The sequence below is a fragment of the Boleophthalmus pectinirostris genome, unplaced genomic scaffold (genome assembly GCF_026225935.1).
Source record: "Boleophthalmus pectinirostris isolate CB_2022bp ecotype Guang Dong unplaced genomic scaffold, ASM2622593v1 HiC_scaffold_20, whole genome shotgun sequence".
Lineage (NCBI taxonomy): Eukaryota > Metazoa > Chordata > Actinopteri > Gobiiformes > Gobiidae > Boleophthalmus > Boleophthalmus pectinirostris.
Genome location: NW_026571153.1, coordinates 5,429,024 through 5,449,254, shown reverse-complemented (window position 1 = coordinate 5,449,254; position 20,231 = coordinate 5,429,024). Strand labels below are relative to the sequence as shown.

General features: G+C 36.0%; 1 protein-coding gene across 1 annotated transcript in view; it reads left to right on the top strand.

The window, feature by feature from the left end:
- The window catches only part of nrxn2b (neurexin 2b), a 1,850,542-nt gene that overhangs the window by 769,226 nt on the left and 1,061,085 nt on the right, over positions 1 to 20,231 (top strand). Inside the window, exons 10-11 of the mRNA XM_055156806.1 lie at positions 1,217 to 1,420; positions 13,694 to 13,720. Of these exons, the coding sequence (XP_055012781.1) occupies positions 1,217 to 1,420; positions 13,694 to 13,720 (231 nt within the window). The remainder of the gene's footprint in view (positions 1 to 1,216; positions 1,421 to 13,693; positions 13,721 to 20,231) is intronic.

Here is a 20,231-nt window from a genome sequence, read left to right as displayed (position 1 = left end):
TTCAGAAAAAGCAAAATATAAAATTATCACAACATTTTAAATAAATAATGTCTCTATAGTCTATCTGTAGCCGGCGGGACAGCTCTAATACATATTTTGATATGATGTCGCGGGCCAAATTTGGCCCCTGGGCCTGAGTCTGACATGTCTGGCCTAAATGTTCCATAGTATTGCTATTGCTATCTAGCGTTTAATTCATGACTAGTGTTTTTATTGCTCAAAACTAGTGAGACTGCTTGTCTCCATGGAGATAAGTCTAACACACTACGACAAAATATTCAATCACAACCTGTGTGGCCAGTGCCCTAACCTTCATACAGATGACACAAAACTTTTCTTCTTATTTTCAGTTTATGGACAGGCCTCGTGTGAAAGCTCAGAACCTCCCTGAGCTGCAGAGGCTGCACTAGCACTGACTCATGTTTGTCTGCAGGTGCTGGGGTTTAGGTAGTGACCATTCAGATCAGAGAGCGGCATTTTAGGTTTGAACCTCAGTTTCAGTTTTGAAACTGGCAACTCAAATGACAGACTCATGTGAGGCTCGTTCTGCTTTCTGATTGGATAACTAAATCATTCAGACTGACAAAGAAGATTTATATTAGCCAGACTGGCACCACCTAATGCCTCTGCTCAATTTAATTTCTCTCCAGCGACTAGGTCAGGAGTCAGAATACACTAGACAGTTTGCAAAAACCCCGGAAGTTGTAGACTGCACACCAGCCAATCAGTGAAGAGCTGTGAAGCCATGACAACAAACTCAGGTGCCTGTCTGGGTCCCTTTTCTGGTACAGCACAACAGTAAACAAAGTGTCGAGATGGATGTAGATGATATATCCACGAATACAAACTTAGCATTTTTATTGCACCTTTAATTCACAAGTTCAACTCACAAAAACGACAACAATCTTTGACAGACATGTTCACTCTCTGCTTTTTTTGCTGTTGTGCTGGCAATTATTTGGACACTACTGAGCGTTCTGCCACATTACATACGTCATTAACTATAACTGTTAACTAGTATAAATCCTAGTGTTTCAAGCCAGTATCATCAAATTGAAAATGGCTGAAACATCTTGATTGCACAACAGTCCAGGTGACCACTGCTGACACTTTTTCCACAATGTCACCTTAATTCCAAACCTTCTGTATTCTTTCCACCAACGTCCTTTTGCTGATCTCTTATCCCCTCCCTAATGCTGCTCTCGTTCTTCCGCAGAGGCCACCGTGCTGAGCTACGACGGCAGCATGTACCTGAAGATCATCGTGCCGGTCACCATGCACACGGAGGCGGAGGACGTGGCGCTGCGCTTCATGTCCCAGAGGGCGTACGGGCTCCTCATGGCCACCACGTCCAAGGAGTCGGCGGACACGCTGAGGCTGGAGCTGGACGGGGGCAGGGTCAAGCTCACGGTCAACCTGGGTAGGACCACGATGCAGTCTGAGCTCTGGCTACGTGATGTTCTGAGATGTGACGCAAAACCTGTTCGCTCATCCGCTCATCCTGTCTGATCTGTTTTCTCTCTCTCGATTCGGCTGGTTCAGTTGGAAGGCGTGGTCGGTTTGTTGATGGATTTATGGTTTCAGTTTGGTATCTTTCTCAAATTTTCAGAGACTAATTTAAGGATCTTTGTGATGACTACACTATTTACAGCTTTAATTACACATAATTTATTAAAAAATATATTTTTATAAGACTTAGACTTAAACTTAGACTAAATTTATTGATCCACAAAGTAAATTATTTGGACACAGTTGCTCACACATCACAATAAAATGTAATATAATAACAAAGAGCAAAAATATAGATGGTAAAATATAATAGTAAGGGTAAAAAAGAATGATTCAGGTTTGTAATTACTTAATTGAAGTTTAGTATTAGTTAGGGTATTAAAAAGTAGTTGCTATAAGGGTAGTTAAGTGAAATTATTACATACTCCTACATTTTCTTGACATAAATACTTTGTTCTAACAACTAGAGTGGTAGTTTCAGTGAAGTTTGTGCCTTACTTTAGACAGATAAACAACAGGGATTTGCAAGTTTCCTGTCAAAACTGAATAATCTTCTTGGACGAGTTGTGAAAAAATCTTTGTCCAGTTGGTAAAATTAAAATTTCAGAATATTCAAATTGATGCAGTGAATGAAAAAGAGTCGTTTTAACCCCCAAACCAAAATTGGTTTAGTAAATAGTTTCTGTTCACAAATATCACGAATATTCTGATACGTAGACAAATATGTTAGATGAGGTGAAAATAAGACCCAAATTATAGACTTAGACAAACTTTATTGATCCACAAGGGAAATTATTTGGACACAGTAGCTCACACATCACAATATAATAACAAAGAGTAAAAATATAAATAGTAAAATAAATTCTAAATACTCAGGAAAAAATAAATAAATTAATAATAATAATAATAATAATAATAATACAAGTAAAAATTAAATAGAAAGGTAAGTAATAAAATATAAAAATCTAAATTATAATATGCTTTAGGGACAATGTTGGAAGATGAGTTGTTTAATCTGATTTTGAAATTTAAATGCCGTTGAATTTCTCAAGTGGAATCTTTTTACTTCATCTTTGTTGTGAAAATTACCCGGCAAATTTTACACAGAATTTTTAGAGCTTGAAAATACACTGTATGTACTGAAAATGTCAAAGATTATGAGCATTTTTAAACATTGAAGGTGTATACTCAATTGAAAAAAAAAAAATAAAATAATAATAATAAAGTAAAAATAATTCTAACGTGTTTGTTAGTTTAAAAATTCAAAGTGAGAAATTCAATAGCTTTTAAAATTCACAATCTGATGAGACAAATTATCTTCCATCCTAATGTAATAACTATTTCCAGACCTGAATTTCAGACACTGCTCATTTAATTTTGTTTGTAAAGTGTAGATTTTGCCAAACCCTGTTATTATTATTTGTTTTTTTAAAGGCTTAAATTTGTGTTAAATCCACAATTTAGCTGTATTTGTTATATATGCAAGGTTCTAGCTCTTATTTCATTTCAAAAACTCAACACTCAAAGTACCATTTCCTCAACAAATTGACCAATGACCTTCTGTAAATTCTTTCACTTAAACCAATTCTTTCTCTTTTCTCTTCCACGTCTGTGCTGTACCATCGTATCCCTGACCCATCCCAAAAAAAAGCTCCATCGAAAAACTACCAGGCCAGTTTTCCGAGCCTTGCCCCACAAACCTGTCTCCGCGTCGGGCTTCTCTCTCCTCACTCCCCCCCACGTGTCGGAATCAGCCGCGAGGTCACCGTAATCCATTCTGGGAATTCCGATTACGGTCGAGTGTTTGCGCAAGGACGGACAAATGAAATCCCTCCGAAGATGGATCATTTTCTCGCGATAACCGTCGGAGGAATCTTTGAGTTCATTAACTTTTCATGACTGATAAATGGCGATGACTTTTCTGCCTGCGCCGGATCCTCCAGTTTGTGGAACCTTGAAGGAAGCGCGCGGTGGAGTGAGGAGGAGTGAGAAGATGGATGCGCGATACGGATTTTGTTTTTAGACCACCGGAGACAGGGGGGATTTACCTACGCTGCTGACATTCCAGGAACATGATTCGTGACCGTTGTTGCGAAGGACTGGTCGCCTTATTATGATGTCATCGGGCTGTGACACACTTGGGTATCCTGTTTATTGATTTTTTTGCAATGCGTTTGAAATTGGTTTGATTCCAGGGAGGAAAAAATAGATAGATATTTTACTGATCCTGAAAGAAATTCAAAGTTTGGCTGCACCAACACAGAAACAAATGGGAATGGAAATGTTAAATGAAGTAACACTGGACCTAAGTTCCTGTTTAACCCCGAAATCAAGAGTTATATTAACATTTTGAGAGTAAACGGATAACACTTTGTAGAGTTATCCTGATTTAGCAAAACAACACACAGAGTTGTTTTATTTTTACACTTTATTTTAGTTAATTTAAGATGAAATTCTGTACAAAACTGGTTCAAACTGGTCTTCTCCAATGAGAGTTTGAAGTGGAGGGTGGGAGTTGCTAAATTAACACTAGGGGAAGTTAAATTAACACTAAAAGAAGTTGAATTAACACTAGAGTAAATTGTATTAACACTAGGGGAAGTTGAATTAATAATAAGGGAAGTTGAATTAACACTAAGAGAAGTTGAATTAACACTAGAAGAATTTGAATTAACACTAGAGGAAGTTGAATTAACACTAGAGGAAGTTGAATTAACACTAGAAGAAGTTGAATTAACACTAGAAGAAGTTGAATTAACACTAGAGGAAGTTGAATTAACACTAGAGAAGTTGAATTAACACTAGAAGAAGTTGAATTAACACTAGAGGAAGTTGAATTAACACTAGAAGTTGAATTAACACTTGAATTAACACTAAGGGAAGTTGAATTAACTCTAGGAAGTTGAATTAACACTAGGAAGTTGAATTAACAAAGAATTGAATTAACACTAGAGGGAAGTTGAATTAACACTAGGGGAAGTTGAATTAACACTAAAGAAGTTGAATTAACACTAGGAGGAAGTTGAATTAACACTAGAGGAAGTTGAATTAACACTAGAGTAAGTTGAATTAACACTAGGAAGTTGAATTAATAATAAGGGAAGTTGAATTAACACTAAGAGAAGTTGAATTAACACTGAATTTGAATTAACACTAGAGGAAGTTGAATTAACACTAGAGGAAGTTGAATTAACACTAGAAGAAGTTGAATTAACACTGAAGTTGAATTAACACTAGAGGAAGTTGAATTAACACTGAAGTGAATTAACACTAGGGGAAGTTGAATTAACACAGAAGTTGAAATTAACACTAAGGGAATTGAATTAAACTGAATTAACACTGAGGGAAGTTGAATTAACACTAGAGAAGTTGAATTAACACTGAAGTTGAATTAACACTAGAGGAATTTGAATTAACACGAAGAATTAACAGAAGGAATTAAAGAAGTTGAATTAACACTAGAGGAAGTTGAATTGAATTTGAATTAACACTAGAAGTTGAATTAACACTAAAGAAGTTGAGATTAACACTAAGAATTAACACTGAATTAACACTGAGGAAGTTGAATTAACACTAGAAGAATTAACACTGAAGTTGAATTAACACTAAGTTGATTAACACTTTGAATTAACACTAGAAGTTGAATTAACACTAAGGAAGTTGAATTAACACTAGAGAAGTTAATTAACACTAGGGAAGTTGAATTAACACTAGAGGAAGTTGAATTAACACTAGGGGAAGTTGAATTAACACTAAGGGAAGTTGAATTAACACTAGGAAGTTGAATTACACTAGGAAGTTGAATTAACACTAGAGGAAGTTGAATTAACACTAGAAGAATTAACACTTAGGAAGTTGAATTAACACTGAGGGAAGTTGAATTAACACTAGAGGAAGTTGAATTAACACTAGGGGAAGTTGAATTAACACTAGGGAAGTTGAATTAACACTAGAATTGAATTAACACTAGGGAAGTTGAATTAACACTAGAGGAAGTTGAATTAACACTGAGGAAGTTGAATTAACACTAGAGGAAGTTGAATTAACACTAGAGGAAGAATTAACACTAGGGGAGTTGAATTAACACTAAGGGAAGTTGAATTAACACTAGAGGAAGTTTAATTAACACTAAGGGAAGTTGAATTAACACTAGAAGAAATTGAATTAACACTAGAGGAAGTTGAATTAACACTAGAGAAGTTGAATTAACACTAGAAGAAGTTGAATTAACACTAGAAGAAGTTGAATTAACACTAGAAGAAGTTGAATTAACACTAGAAGAAATTGAATTAACACTAGAGGAAGTTGAATTAACACTAGAGGAAGTTGAATTAACACTAGAGAAGTTGAATTAACACTAGGGAAGTTGAATTAACACTAGGGGAAGTTGAATTAACACTAAGGAAAGTTGAATTAACACTAGAGGAAGTTGAATTAACACTAAGGGAAGTTGAATTAACACTAAAGGAAATAACCCCAACTCAAACCCCCATTTAACTTTCAAATTGTTAAAATAACACTTAATGAGTTAAAAACAACGCTGAAATATTTTACCCTGAAATTTTAACCATCCAGTTTTTTCTGTGTAATAATGTAGATAATGTATTTAAAGCATAGTACAGTATATAGATGGATAAGATTAATGCTGCACTGTGAAAGATTCCAAGTTGAATAGTTAAGTGCATCTACATGGAGAGCGCACGCCATCCTGGTCTCCAAGAAAAGTTACACAGTTCACCTTTAAAGCAGAAACATCTAAGTGTATAACTCAGTTTGTTTTAAATAAACTTGATTAATGCGTCTCTGTATTGAGACACATTTTGCTAAAATAATCTGCAACACTATATATATTTATATTTTCAGTACAGCCATGTAGAATATAAAATGTATTGATAAAAATAAGAAAAATAAGAAAATCTGACAATTAGTTCTATTAGTGTTTTGCTGAAATATAAGGACAATTTTAGAATTTTCCTCAAATTATATGATTTGATTACACATTACTATAAACTAAAACATATACAAAACATTGATAAATATGATAAGAATATACATATTTATAGAGGGAGATTGTACATCGCCCATTATAGCTATATTTTGATACAAGCTTCTATATTTAAAGAAGGCAAGTGGAAATCAAAACATCACAAAAACATATTTATATGTTAAAATTATCTGCTTTTATTTACTACTACTACTATTCAGACTAAAATGTCAAAAATGTGTCAAATGTGTCTTAAATGTCGCTATGTAATAAATGAAGTTACGCTACAGTTTACGCTAAAATTTTGTCGTAAATTATACATATTTAGATACAAGCTTCAATATCTAACCGCATTCACTAGAGTCGGTGTTAAATGACACTACTTATAACGAGTTTATATCCTTAAAAACATGGTTAACCAAACTAAGAAAATATGGGTCAGTGGTGGAACTTTAAACTCGATACCCAACTGTGTAAGAAAAGTCCAAATATCACAAACCAATGACGCTATAATAAGGTGACTATTTATCAAAACTGGTTCTACAATGTCCAATCTAATCATGTATCTGCAATGTCATCACACATGGGTATCAGAAGGGGTAACAAATTAAAATATATATTCTTTCTTTTTCCTGGTTAAAGCTCTACGATGGAACTTTTCATCCCTTCAATGGCTTGTTTGTCTGCGGCCCTTGGATCGGACAGTCAGCGAGACCAGCTCACTCGGCCCCCGCGTTTCTGAACGGGGCTCGACTCGAAACAGTTTTTAAAAATTCTTCGCAAGGAATTTGTTAGCAGCCATCATCGTTAGCGACATCATTAAAAGCGCTGCCGATACATCACAGGTTTGATCATTTAGCAAAATTTGTGAGTAACAGCCACTTCCTCGTGTGGTAGCGCCCCTAATGACGACTGACATGCTCATTTTTCATAATTGGGGGGGATAATTAGCTCGCTTTTTTAGTTTTCGGCGAGACTGATTGCCGAGGAGAGATGCTGTCGCGAAGAGTGACGCTGGTCCCTGGTTGTTTGTGTCCACTATTCTGTCGTGGTTGACGGCTCCAGTCCACGGCCCGGCCACTCTGCCGCACGCACACGACGTCTGCGGTCACTAGGGGGCAGGAGACGGTGGTTCTCGTGCTTTATCATGATCTTAAAGCTTGATAAAAGTCATGAGAAGGTGTTAATGTAAAAAAAAATACTGGTGTAATATGAAGGTTTTGGCAAGTTTATCAAAGCTGCATTGCAAAAAACAAAAACTAGGCAAGGTAAGATGACTTGAATTAAGAAAGTTTTATCATGATTTGAGTAGATTTCACTTGACAAGTAAAATGATCTGCCAGTGGAATAACTTTTTGTACTTAAAATATGAAAATACATCTTGCCACACTTAAAATAAGAAAAACAACAACTTCTTTGCACTTAAAATAAGAAACAATCGAATGTTGTTTGAATGAAGAAAAAGTTGAATCTGCTCAAATAAAGTAAAATGTTCTTAATTTAAGTCATTTTAACGTATGTAGATATTGTGAAATCATGCCACACTGGAAAAAAACAACAACAATAAGTCATAAATATTTGTAATTAGTTATTTGACATAAGAAAGTATAATATAACTTGCAATACACAGAATACTTTAGTGATAATAGCACGATACTGATAATGTAATAAGTGTAAAGCCCTATTCACACGTGATAAGAACAACATAGTATAAGCAAAAAAGTCCGTAAATTACTCCATTTTACTGACACTGACGCAAAAATTGAAAGAGAAAAGACTGTGGAAATAAAAGAAAGAGATAGAAAAGGCACGCTATTGCAACAACAGATAGGTAATTTGCACCAGAATTTTTACTTTACAAATTACAGACATGGCGGATTCGCACGGGATTAAGATCTCAGGAGTCCTCCGCAGTTATTACAAATCACCAAAAGTCCACAGGTAAAACTAATCCTGTGTGAAAAGGACTATTGACTAAGAACGAAAGAGAAAAGAAAGAGATAGAAAAGGTGCAATTACAACAACCAACAAACACTGAGATGCAGATTCACACGGGACGAGTATTATCACCGGACATCTTTTTGGCGAAATATTGTTGGCAATTTACCTCCGCGATTATTACAAATCACCAAAGGTCCGCAGGTAAAACTAATCTCATGAGAAGAGGACTACTGACTGAAATTGAAAGAGAAAACGAGGAAAGAAAAGAAAGATGGAAAAGATGGGCAATTACAACAACAAACAGATGCAGATGAGATGCAGAGTTAGACGGGACTAGTTTTATCATCGGACGTCTGTTTTTGTTGAAATATAGTAGGTAACAAATTCCAGACATGACGCATTCGTACGGGATTAAGATCTCAGTAATCCTCCGCAGTTATTACAAATCACCAAAGGTCCACAGGTAAAACTAATCCCTTGCGAATATGGTTTAATATAGCAGAAAATAACTGCACAACTTTTTCTTGTCTCTTTACTACTTAAGCCTTATTCGCATGGGATTAGTTTTACCTGTGGACCTTTGGTGATTTGTAATAATTGCAGCGGATGCCTGAGATCTTAATCCCGTGCAAACCGGCCGTGTCTGTAATCAGAGGCGGCGCTACCATTAGGCAAAAGTAGGCGGCCGCTTAGGGCCCCCGGAACCTGGAGGGGCCCCCAAACAATTGCCCTCAGTGCCACTGTTGATCGAGGAGCAATTTGATTTTCTCTCAATATGACATTAAATGAGAGTAGTTTCCTTTTAAACAAAGAAAACACCATCAAAATATCTGATTGACAAATCTATTTTAACTGTCAAAGCATCTCCACTTTCACATTAGAACATTCTAGTCTAATATTTCACATTAGGCTAGTCGGCTTGACCCTGATTTGAACATAATCATAAGTAATGGATGTAAACAAAAATGTAATTGTACCAGCAAAAAAATAAAACTACTTTCAGCTCTGGTTATCTAGTAGAAGAACAAACTAATAAGACAAGTTTCCAATCCACCATAATTCAAATAAAGATGTGCGTTTTCATGAACAATGGGGAAAAATAGACAATAAATATAAAAAATACAACAAACAAACAACAAAACAGTGCATTATAGTGAGGCCCCCGCACTCAAGTTCACCTAGGGCTCCCAAATTTTTAACGCCGCCACTGTCTTGTAATTTGTAAAGAAAATTTATTATTATTATATTTTGCCAAACACAGACGTCCGGTGATAAAACTAGTCCCGTGCGAATCTGCATCTGTGTTTGTTGTCGTAATTTTCTATCTCTTTCTTTCCTTACCGTGTTCTTTTCTCTTTCTATCTCAGTCAATATCAGTAAAACGGAGTAATTTACGAATGTATGATCTTATCCCGTGCGAATGTGCTGCAAGTAACAGACGTGGGGCGGCAATTTGCAAATTACCAGACGTCCCCAAGTTGTGCTTATCTTGTGCGAAAAAGACATCGAATACAGATTTTCAGTTAAGGAAGCCACTATAATCACACCACATGACGTTTTACAGTATTACATCATATTTTCGTCAATAGTAATATACAAATAAAGTAGATATAAACCATACTTTACTGCATATATATAACTTAAAATATTGTAAATTGAAAAAGAAAAGGGTTTTACAGTTTAGGATAGTAACAACCAAAGAGAACCACTGTCTCCAAATGTGAAATTAATCTATTTTAACATTCAGAAACGCCTTATTGTTCGGAAAAAGTGTTAACAGATCAGTCATATTTACATTTGAAGATTATTTATTCTTACTTACATGGTTTTATTACCGCTTATGTGACTTGTGTGCACCAGGCTGGAGGTGGCTGGGACGTGCTGACCGCCCTTTTCTCTGTCACCTTTTTTTCTCTGTCAAGTTTGTCTCAGAACTGCAGAAGGCAAGAACTCCAAAAATGTCATGAAAAATATATTTATATGTCGAAATGAACACGTGTGAGACGGTGCATCTGCCGCTACTTGGTAATAAATGAAGTTGGGAGGATTTAAGAGGCGAGCAGATGGAAGCTCAATCTTGGTGGTAAAATACGGCGAGATAAAACTTCAACGTGATATACAGAAATAACAGCACAAAACAGATTAAATAAAGTCGCCTAGTAGCACTCTGCGGCAGTAAAAATGTCACTTCAGACCTCTAAAATAAACAAGGTATTTTATTTTATTGTAACTATGTATGTATTTATTGCCATATGCATAGTTTGTTCAGAGATACATTTGCATACATAAAAAAAATTATAATAAAATCTGAATATTGGATAAACATATACTTGAAATATTCTGGTGTTTGCTTAATGTTACATAAAATTTTACAAGGCTATTTTATGATAATTTCTGTTACATTTACAATAACTCCTAACCTCACTGGAGACACGAAACTATTTAATATAAGAAGTAGAAGAAGTTTATATTTATTGTATTATGTGCTACTTTCTGTAAATGTATTTTTGTGGGTATTGCACCACAAAGTGAAAAATTCTTAAAAGAGAATACAAAATAATAGAATAAAAGAGAATAGCGTCTCCACAGAATAAAAGAGAATACAACCTGTCATGTAACAGTGCAAATGTAATTCCTCATTAAGCCATTAGTTGTCCGTAGTAAAAAGAAAAGAAAAAGAGAGGAAAGAAAGAAAAAAACTGAATGAAATATGTAGTATGATTGAACCTAATTATCATAAATTTCTGCAGAAGTTTGGCAACAGATGTAACATAAGAAATATGTTTACATCTATTATCTACAACTTTACATTTCTATTTGAGAGTATTATACCACCACAGGAAAAGAAAAACATCAAAACCTGCCACATACCCATTAAATAGTGGAAAAAACAAAACAAAAACAAAAAAATAACACAGTTAAATATGCAAATGACAGGTTAGATCTCACTCATATGTCATAATCTTAAGATAATTATCACAAATTTTCTCCAAATCTTTGAGGTTTCTCTAGTTCGGCAACAGATGTAACATAAGAAGTCTGTTACTATGATCTATTACCTACTACTTTACATTTGTATTTATGAGTATTACACCACCAAATGAAAAAAAAAAAAAGAAAAAGAAAAGAAGAAAGAAAAAGAGAAACATCAAAACCTGTCATATGTAGCACAGCAAATATAATTCCTTATTCACCCACTAGTTGTGAATAGTAATAAAAACAAACAAAAGAATAAAACAAAACAGACTCAAATATGCAAATGACAGGTTCAGTCTTATTCACACATCATAATTGTAACATAATTATCAACATTTTTCTCCAAATCTTTTAAGTTTCTCTAATTTGGCCGCAGATGTAACATAAGAAGTCTGTTACTATGATCTATTACCTACTACTTTACATTTCTATTTATGAGTATTATACCACCAAATGAAAAATCCTTAAAAAAAGAGAATAAATGAAAAAGAGAACCATCAAAACCTGCCATAAATAACATTGGAAAAGTTATTCTTCATTCACCCGTAAGTGGTCAAATAAATAAATAAATAAAAAAGACTCAAAGTGCATATGGTAGGTTTAATCATGCCCGTACGTTATAATCCTAACATAATAATATTCACAAACTTTATCAAAATCTTTGAAGTTTTTCTAGTTCAGCAGCAGATGTAACATAAGAAGGATGTTTATATCTATTATCTACTACTTTACATTTGTATTTGTGAGTACTATACCACCAAATGATAAATCCTTAAAGAGAATGAAAGAAAGAGAGGCACCAAAACCTTTCCTTTACAACACTGCAAACATAAATAAGATCTCAAAATAATCTTAGCATCGTCAATACACTCCAAACCCTTAATTTTCTCAAAAATCAACAGTGCGCCTTATAATCCAATGCGCCTTATGTATTAATTCTGGTTGTGCTTACTGACTTCGAACTGATTTCAAGTGGTACACAGCGCTCAAAAGTCTGTCAAAATGTTTTAGTACAACTTTGGTAAACTACGAAGCTGCACCTCTTGTCGGAGCATTATGGCAACTGTAGTCAGGAGCCTCGAGGAGTTGTGTCATTTAGTCTGACAGAAGCTGAACCACATCAGGAGCAAGCTGTTTTTTTTTTTTTTTCCAGCTCTTATAGTTTATGCAAATGATCCATGTGGTTTTAAGTTTCGCTTCTGTAAAACGTAAACAAATGTGTGCAAAGCTGAATTAAACACATTATTACTCAATGTATATTTGAGTCGTCCTCATAGGAAACAAAAAAAGTCAGTTTCACATAATGCTCTTGATAATCCGGAGTGTGTTATGTATGAAAATAGACGAGAGAATTCAACATTATTCATATTGCACCTTATAATCCGAAAAATACGGTATATCACTTCACTTAGGGACGTAGTATTATACCACCAAATGAAAAATCCTTAAACAAGAGGGAAACACCAAAACCTTTCCTTTTCAACACTGCTTCAAAATGAGATCGCAAAATAACCTCAGAAACGATGTCAATACACAAAAAAACTATATAGCACTTCACAAATGAGCATAGTATTATACCACCAAATGAAAAATCCTTAAAAAAGAGAATGAAAGAAAGACAGAAACACCAATACCTTTCTTGTACAACACAGGAAACGTAAATAAGATATCAAAATAATCTTCGCAACATCAATACACTCCAAACTATATAGAGAGAAACAACAAACCCTTTCCGCTACAACACTGGAAACATAAATGAAATCACAAAATGACCTCAGAAACAACGTCAGTACACTCCAAACTATATAGTATTTCACCGAAGAGCATAGTATTGTACCACCAAATAAAAAATCCTTAAAAAAGAGAATGAAAGAAAGACAGAAACACCTAAATCTTTCCTTTACAAACACTGCGAATATAAATTAAATCACAAAATAACCTCAGAAACAACGTCAGTACACTCCAAACTATATAGTGTCATAGTATAGTAGTGTTGTAAAGTATAGAAGTATAGTATGCCTTGCCTTCTGCAGTACTCTGAAAGAACATGCAAATATATTCACACATTTAGTTCCTGTCTAAAAGGGTGGTCGTGACTAGGAGCCCGTCCCCGGATGGTGGCCCAGAGCATTGCTTGGTTGTCTGCAGAATGTTCTTTGAAGGATGTAAAATGTTTTTTTTTTCTCTCTCTCTCTCTTTTCTTTCTCTCTTCCTTTCTTTCTTTCTCTCTCTTCTTCCTCTTTTGGTTTGATCTCAACATTTCGCTCTCTCTCTCTCCGCCAGATTGTATCAGGATAGACTGTAGCCTCAGTAAGTGCTCCTATGCATTTTTATGACTCTAATGTACCTGTCTTTCTTGTGCTGCTTTGATAAAGTGGCCCTTTTCGGGGAGTTTTATGACATTTTACGCCAAATCATTTCGTTCCTCCTCCATCCATCTTTCCGTGTCCTGTCTCCGGTGATTTCGCTCGGAGTCACTTTAGGCCGCGCAGTATATTGGAAATGCCGGCGTTCTAAATAAATGTGATAGAGGTGTTCTGTTGAAGCGATATTACAAATGATCTTTAGGCAAACAAGAGAAAAGCCAAACAGACACAGGTTTAAACTGCAGTGAATTCACAGTAGTAATAAAAAAAAAAGACAGCTTAACAGTAGAGTAATAGTAGAGGTAATTTCTTAGTTGTTTATATTTTACTTCTAGATTGTATTTTGAAGGATTTACAAGCATTTTTACTCTGACTCGTAGAACTTATAAAGTATGTAACTTTTTTTGCCCCAAAAATTTACTAAAATCAAAGTGTGTTTTTTCCTTGTCTTAATTGCACTGAAAATTAGGGAAAAAAAACATGTTCGTCCTGGATGCTGGTTTGCATCTCCACAAACCTGACCCCTTTGACTATAATATTCCACAGTGTGGTATAAAACAGGGGTCACCAAGCTTTTTTGTCCAAACTCCTGACTGTGATGGGGAGCTGAGGTTGGGTCGGCCGTATAACAGAATTGTACAACCCTGACCTCAGTGACCAGCAGCAGGCCTCACTGTGTAATAGAAATGACTCACCTGGCACAGACATCCACAGTACTATTTCAACACATAATTCATGGCACATATTTGTTTATCATTACTAGTGGTCCTGACTAGTGTCCTTAACTAGTCCTTAACTGCACCACAGCACTCTGACTCTGACTGTCACTGTTTGATCTCGAGTTTGTCAGGTGTAAATATGTCATATAATTATTTCAATATAAATACTTCATATAACTATAACACTTTACTTGAAAAAAAAAATCTACAAAATACATGCAGCCGTGTTATTATTTGCCCAAAAGTAATTAACGATGAAAACTTTTGAGGATTGCCTCATAGGTCCAGTTCAAGTGGTGGGGGGCAGAGGGGCTGGGGGGCCGGTCAAAGGGGCGTGTAGGGCCGGAGTCGGTCCCCAGGCCTTAGTTTGTTGACCCCTGCTATAAAACTTATCTATCTCCATTGAGAATGTCCTGAGATATGGTTTTCGCATTTGTATTCCCATGGAATCATGCAGCCACCTCCAGAAAGTTACATACTGTACCTTTAAATTATACATGTTTGTGGAAGCTCAGTGGTCAGTGCTCACTCCGGAGTGAAGCACTTCTGAGATTTAAACCACTGTCACTCTCACTGAAGTGGATTAGCTGTGTAGAGCAGGCAACTCGAGCACTTAAGAAACAAGAAATGCAACTGTGCAAACTATAAAAATAATACTGCACTGACAATTAACGTCTGACCGATTATAAATGTGAAACCAAATCAAATACTATGTTGAAGTGAACGTTAAAATTGCATTTTTGATTGAAAATTGGAAATAATTTTCAGTTGTAGTTAAGGTCAAGTTAGCTCTTATACACATTAACATACAGTTCATGGCATTTCGTAGGAAGGTTACGCTTTTATTTTGGTGACTTCCTGTGTGAGCGGAAGTGACGCTAAAAACGTTAGGCGCAAAGTAAAGATGGTTAAAAGCAAAAACAATGGTGAAAAGTTATATAAAAACGTAAAGCCAGCAACAGTCGACACGGGAACACAATTTTATTGAGCAACTTGCAATTTGTATTGAATTAATGTTAAAATAGCGGTTTTGTTCACAGCAAGGAAAAGATTAAGTCGTTTAACCATTAGTCCTGTCCTTCTCAATTCGACTGGATGCTACAGCTTTATAAATTTATTGTTTAAGGAATGTTTAACGTAACGAAAAAGGTAATAAGTTCAATCTTGCTTGCATTTCCGTACTGCGCAGCTCATATTTCACTCACAAACTAAAAACGCCTCGTATTTAATAACCATGTTCTCGTTGTCTATCAGTCTCTCCTCTGTGTTTCCATTTCTACCTCTACCTTAAAACGATCCTCATATATTTTTCTCCTTCACACAACTCGGCCCCTTTCATTTTCCCGTCAATCACCGCTCTAAAAACATTCCCCGAAAAGGGCGACTTGACACTCCCATGTCGAAACGCTCCCTTTCTGTTTTCTACTGTGTTGATTCGCGGCTCTGTTGCGACGCATAACCAGGTGGTGTGTGTTTTCTATGCGGGACAAACTCTAAGCTTTGGCCCCTAGAAAGCTAATTGCGTATCCGCCGAGAGACGCTATACCACCTGGCGCGCGCTTGTTTAGCCGCCGAGCTAATGTTTTCCTACCCCATGCTGACAGAATGATAGCAAACGGTTATTTCTATGGCGACCGCTGACAATTGAACGAGCGGCCCGCAGGTAAGTGCTGCCCGGAGCGGTGACAGAGTACAGGGGAAATGCATGTTTGTGACTCAGGGTTTCATTTGAATGAGGAACTGGGTTTGGGAAACTCTGAGCGATTCAGGTTCCAAATAATACTTTTAAGGTGTTGTGTATGAGGAAATGGAACAGACTAAAGCAACGTAAAGCTGTATTTAAGTTGTTTTCTTTGTGATATTTACGAGATTTAATAATATGGCGCATTTGCAGTTCTGTTTTCAGACTGAAATTTGCTTTAAACAATCTTTTTTGCACCACACGATATACAAATGTTAGTTTTAGGACATTTTGGGACATCCATAGTTTTTTTTTTTTTTTACAGTTCTAATCAAAAATGTGATTTGTTGTGTGTTTCAATTCACACACAACAAAATCTGTCTTCACAAATATGCTATGATGGTTGTATCAAGTGTCAATATTGTCTTTGTCACGGTTAGGGATGGGCATTCGATTAAAATTTTCTTGATCAATCGTTGAGAGAATTAACGATCGATTATCGATTCATCATTAATGTTGTTATATTAAAATGATCATCATTATTATTACTATCTGCACTGCTAATCTGCATAAATAAATTCAACTTTACGACATAAACCGTAACCACTCTAGAGCCACATCAGCCCGTTTGACATTATAATGTGTTTAATGCAGATTTGCACAAATCTCACAGAAACAAAACTTAAAACCGCATGGCTAATTCGCATAAACTAAGCGAAGAAAAAAAAAAAACAGCTCTTGTGCGCTGATGCGGCACGACTCAGTGGAATACAGGTTAGTGTGACCATATTTGTGTTTGTCAAAACCTCGACACCGTACGGGGGGAGGGAAGGTGGGGCCTCGTCATTGACACTGAGTTTCTCTCACCTGGCAAAGCTTTTTCATGTTTTCGGTGTCCTGGTGAGATTTTTTTCCCATTGGACACCGAAACAGAGGTGCCTGTTTTATACACTGTGCACATGGACTCACACTTTTTCCGACCGGAACGGAAAGCGTGGAATTTCTTGTACAAGTCGTTGTCAAATACGCATTTGCGCTTCGGCACATTGCAGACTGACCAACTGTTTGTGTCTCACTCCTTCAGAGTGCAGAGACACATGTACAGACCCCTGTTTGTCCCCGGACATGGATGTTTGGTCACGCTACTCTACGCACAGCAACCTACATTCGGTTTGTCGATTAAAATAAACGTAATCGATGAAATTCTTAATGATCAATTATCGATTAATTGACTAATCATACCCATCCCTAGTCACGGTATGAACCTCACAGTACGATATTTATACGATATTATACATAATAACAAGACTGACATCATAAAATGCTTTGACCAGTCATTTAGTACAACGTTTATTGTCATATTCTAGGGATGTAACGATATCCAAATCTCACAGTACAATATTTATCTCACGATACGATATTTATTGTGATATTTTAATGAGCTACTAATTAAAGAGGGGACACATTTTGCTTTTAAAATACCTTGACAAGATTTTGGTGTGAATTATTTCCGTCATAATCCCAAGAATTCAAGTAAAAAACACGTTTCTTCATGTTGTCTGCGCTGAAATGAATCATGGGATATGTAGTTCTCTGTGTTTATAAGCTGTTACTACTATAAAACCATGTATTTAAGGAAAGGAACTTGTAATTCTATACACTGTGACAGCCCACGATATTATTGTGAGACTTTTGATGATACGATATCACGATATTTCGGTTATTATCAATATTGTAAGTGTTTCATTTGAAAACACACACAGTAATATTCTCCACACTATTATTTGAAAAACAAGGACCATTTTCATTATATTAGTCTCTTAGCAAACATATTTTCATTTGGAAATCACAAAACAGTCCACTTTACTCTGAAAGATGTTTTAATATTTAATTCAATCAACTTGCAGTCTTAGAGTTGTATGGGGGCGTTTTAATTCTGAAGGACGTTTTCTCAACATGCATTTTTCTTTCATAGGGACATGAGGACCAGTCCTTATAAAGCAGGGGTCACCAAACTTTTTTCTCTGGGGGCCACATTATCACTCCTGATGGGAGTCTGGGGGCCGGGGTCGGGTCGGTCGTATAACAGAATTGTACAACCCTGATGACGCAGATTATATTCTTTGAAAACCTCCACGCTTTCTTTTACATTTCAGACAAACTGCACGTTGCTCACAATGAACAAAACAATGATCGGTCGTTTGCTGTTCTTTCAAAACTCTGCACTCTTTGTCAACTTTTCGTACTTTAACACGAGACATTTTGCTGTTCTTAATGCACTACAGAACTCTGCTCGTGCATCGACTGTCACTGTTTGATCTCGAGCTTGTCAGGTGATGAAAATTCGGCGGCAAATGTGAATATGTCATAATTTCATAATTATTGTCATATAAATAAAAATACTTCATATAAATATATATTTTTTTAAATTGAAAAAAATAAAAAATATCATCAAAATAGAAGATGCAGATGTGTTATTTGCCAAAAAGTAATTTTAAAAAATAGGCCATGACAACTTTTGAGGATTGCCTCATAGGTCCAGTTCAAGCAGTGGGGGGCAGATGGGCTGTGGGTCCGGTCAAAAGAGCGTGGAGGACCAGAGTTGGCCCGCAGGCCTTAGTTTGATGACTCCTGCCTTAAAGTAATACCTACAGAGCCCACACTTTACAATCGTGTATTGAACAAGATTTTGATAAAACTTACAGAAGGATTATTTCGATATCTGAGTCCAAGCCTGATTTATTAAAGTTTAACTAAAAAAAATTGGCTAAATTGGAATTTTTAGGCAGCTTTTCAGTCAGATTTAGTTTAATCAAATATTTAATAAGATATCCAAAATCCCATTTGTAATATTTTCGTATCATGCAACATGAAAAAAGAATGAAGCAAGAAATTGAAATCTGGGTCCATCTATTTCTGAGATTCGTATGTCCCAAAAATGGTCCATTTTGGCCGTTTTGCCTTATTTTAAAATGAAAACAGCTCAGGATGAAAAACTTGTAGTACTTTTTTTTTTTTTTTTTTCAAATTGATATCGCTAAATGTACATACATAGTGTAGACGTTTATTTAACAGTATTTAAAAACAAATGTAAGAATTCATCACTAATAACTGTAGTATTTCCATCTTTCGATTTTGAAGATACGTGATTTATGATAATAATAGAGGTTTATTTAGTTTTTTCTTTCAAGGTGCACTTTGTAACTTGCTTGTTTCCATGGAGATGTTGTTGCTTTGCGTGGAATATTCCACAGTATGTCATTAAACTGATCTATCTAGCTTTAATCCCAAATTGCAGCTGCTTTTGTTGACAGAAAATACACATCTCTCCGCAGATCTGACCTGTAACTGACAACATGCTCGCCTCCTATTGATAATCATTCAAAAGATATATATTTTTTGTTTTAAATTGTTGATTATTATGGCAACAGTCCTATTCTCATCATTCTGAAACACCGAAGATTAATGTCATAGTGTGGAAAATTTTAGGCTAAGATTGGTTTAAGAAGAAATAAGAAGCAATAAGGTTTCCATGGAGACAAGCAAGTCCAGAAAAGTCACATAGCGCGTCATTATTAATACATGAGCACAGTGTGAGGGCAGATTTCCAACAAACTCTGCCATTTTTAAGTTATTTCAACATATGCAGAGATCCTCCCCGTACCATCTCTGTACATCGCGTCTGGCTGAGTGTAAAATGGCTCCTCAAAATGCAAATCGCAGACACATACGCGTTGTGTGTGGGCGTTTAAGTTCCTCTCTTCTCATTCCTGATCTGTCTTAAAAGCACTTGTACCCTACTTACGGAGAGCAGCCCCCAAACTTCAAAGCCGCGGCGCCGGATGAGGGCTCGGGTACGGCAAATTACTCAGACTGTGCGGCGGAGAGGCTGTGACGCACATTGAAAAACAGAGCAGGTGTAATGTCGCCGCTCGGCCACCAGATGTCACAGTTGCGCTTTGGATTTGTTGTGGGGAAAAACTGCAGCAGAGAGGAGGAGAGTGAAGGAGTGTAACCTTGTGGGTGAAGGCACGGCAGTTTGTGGAAGAGGGTGT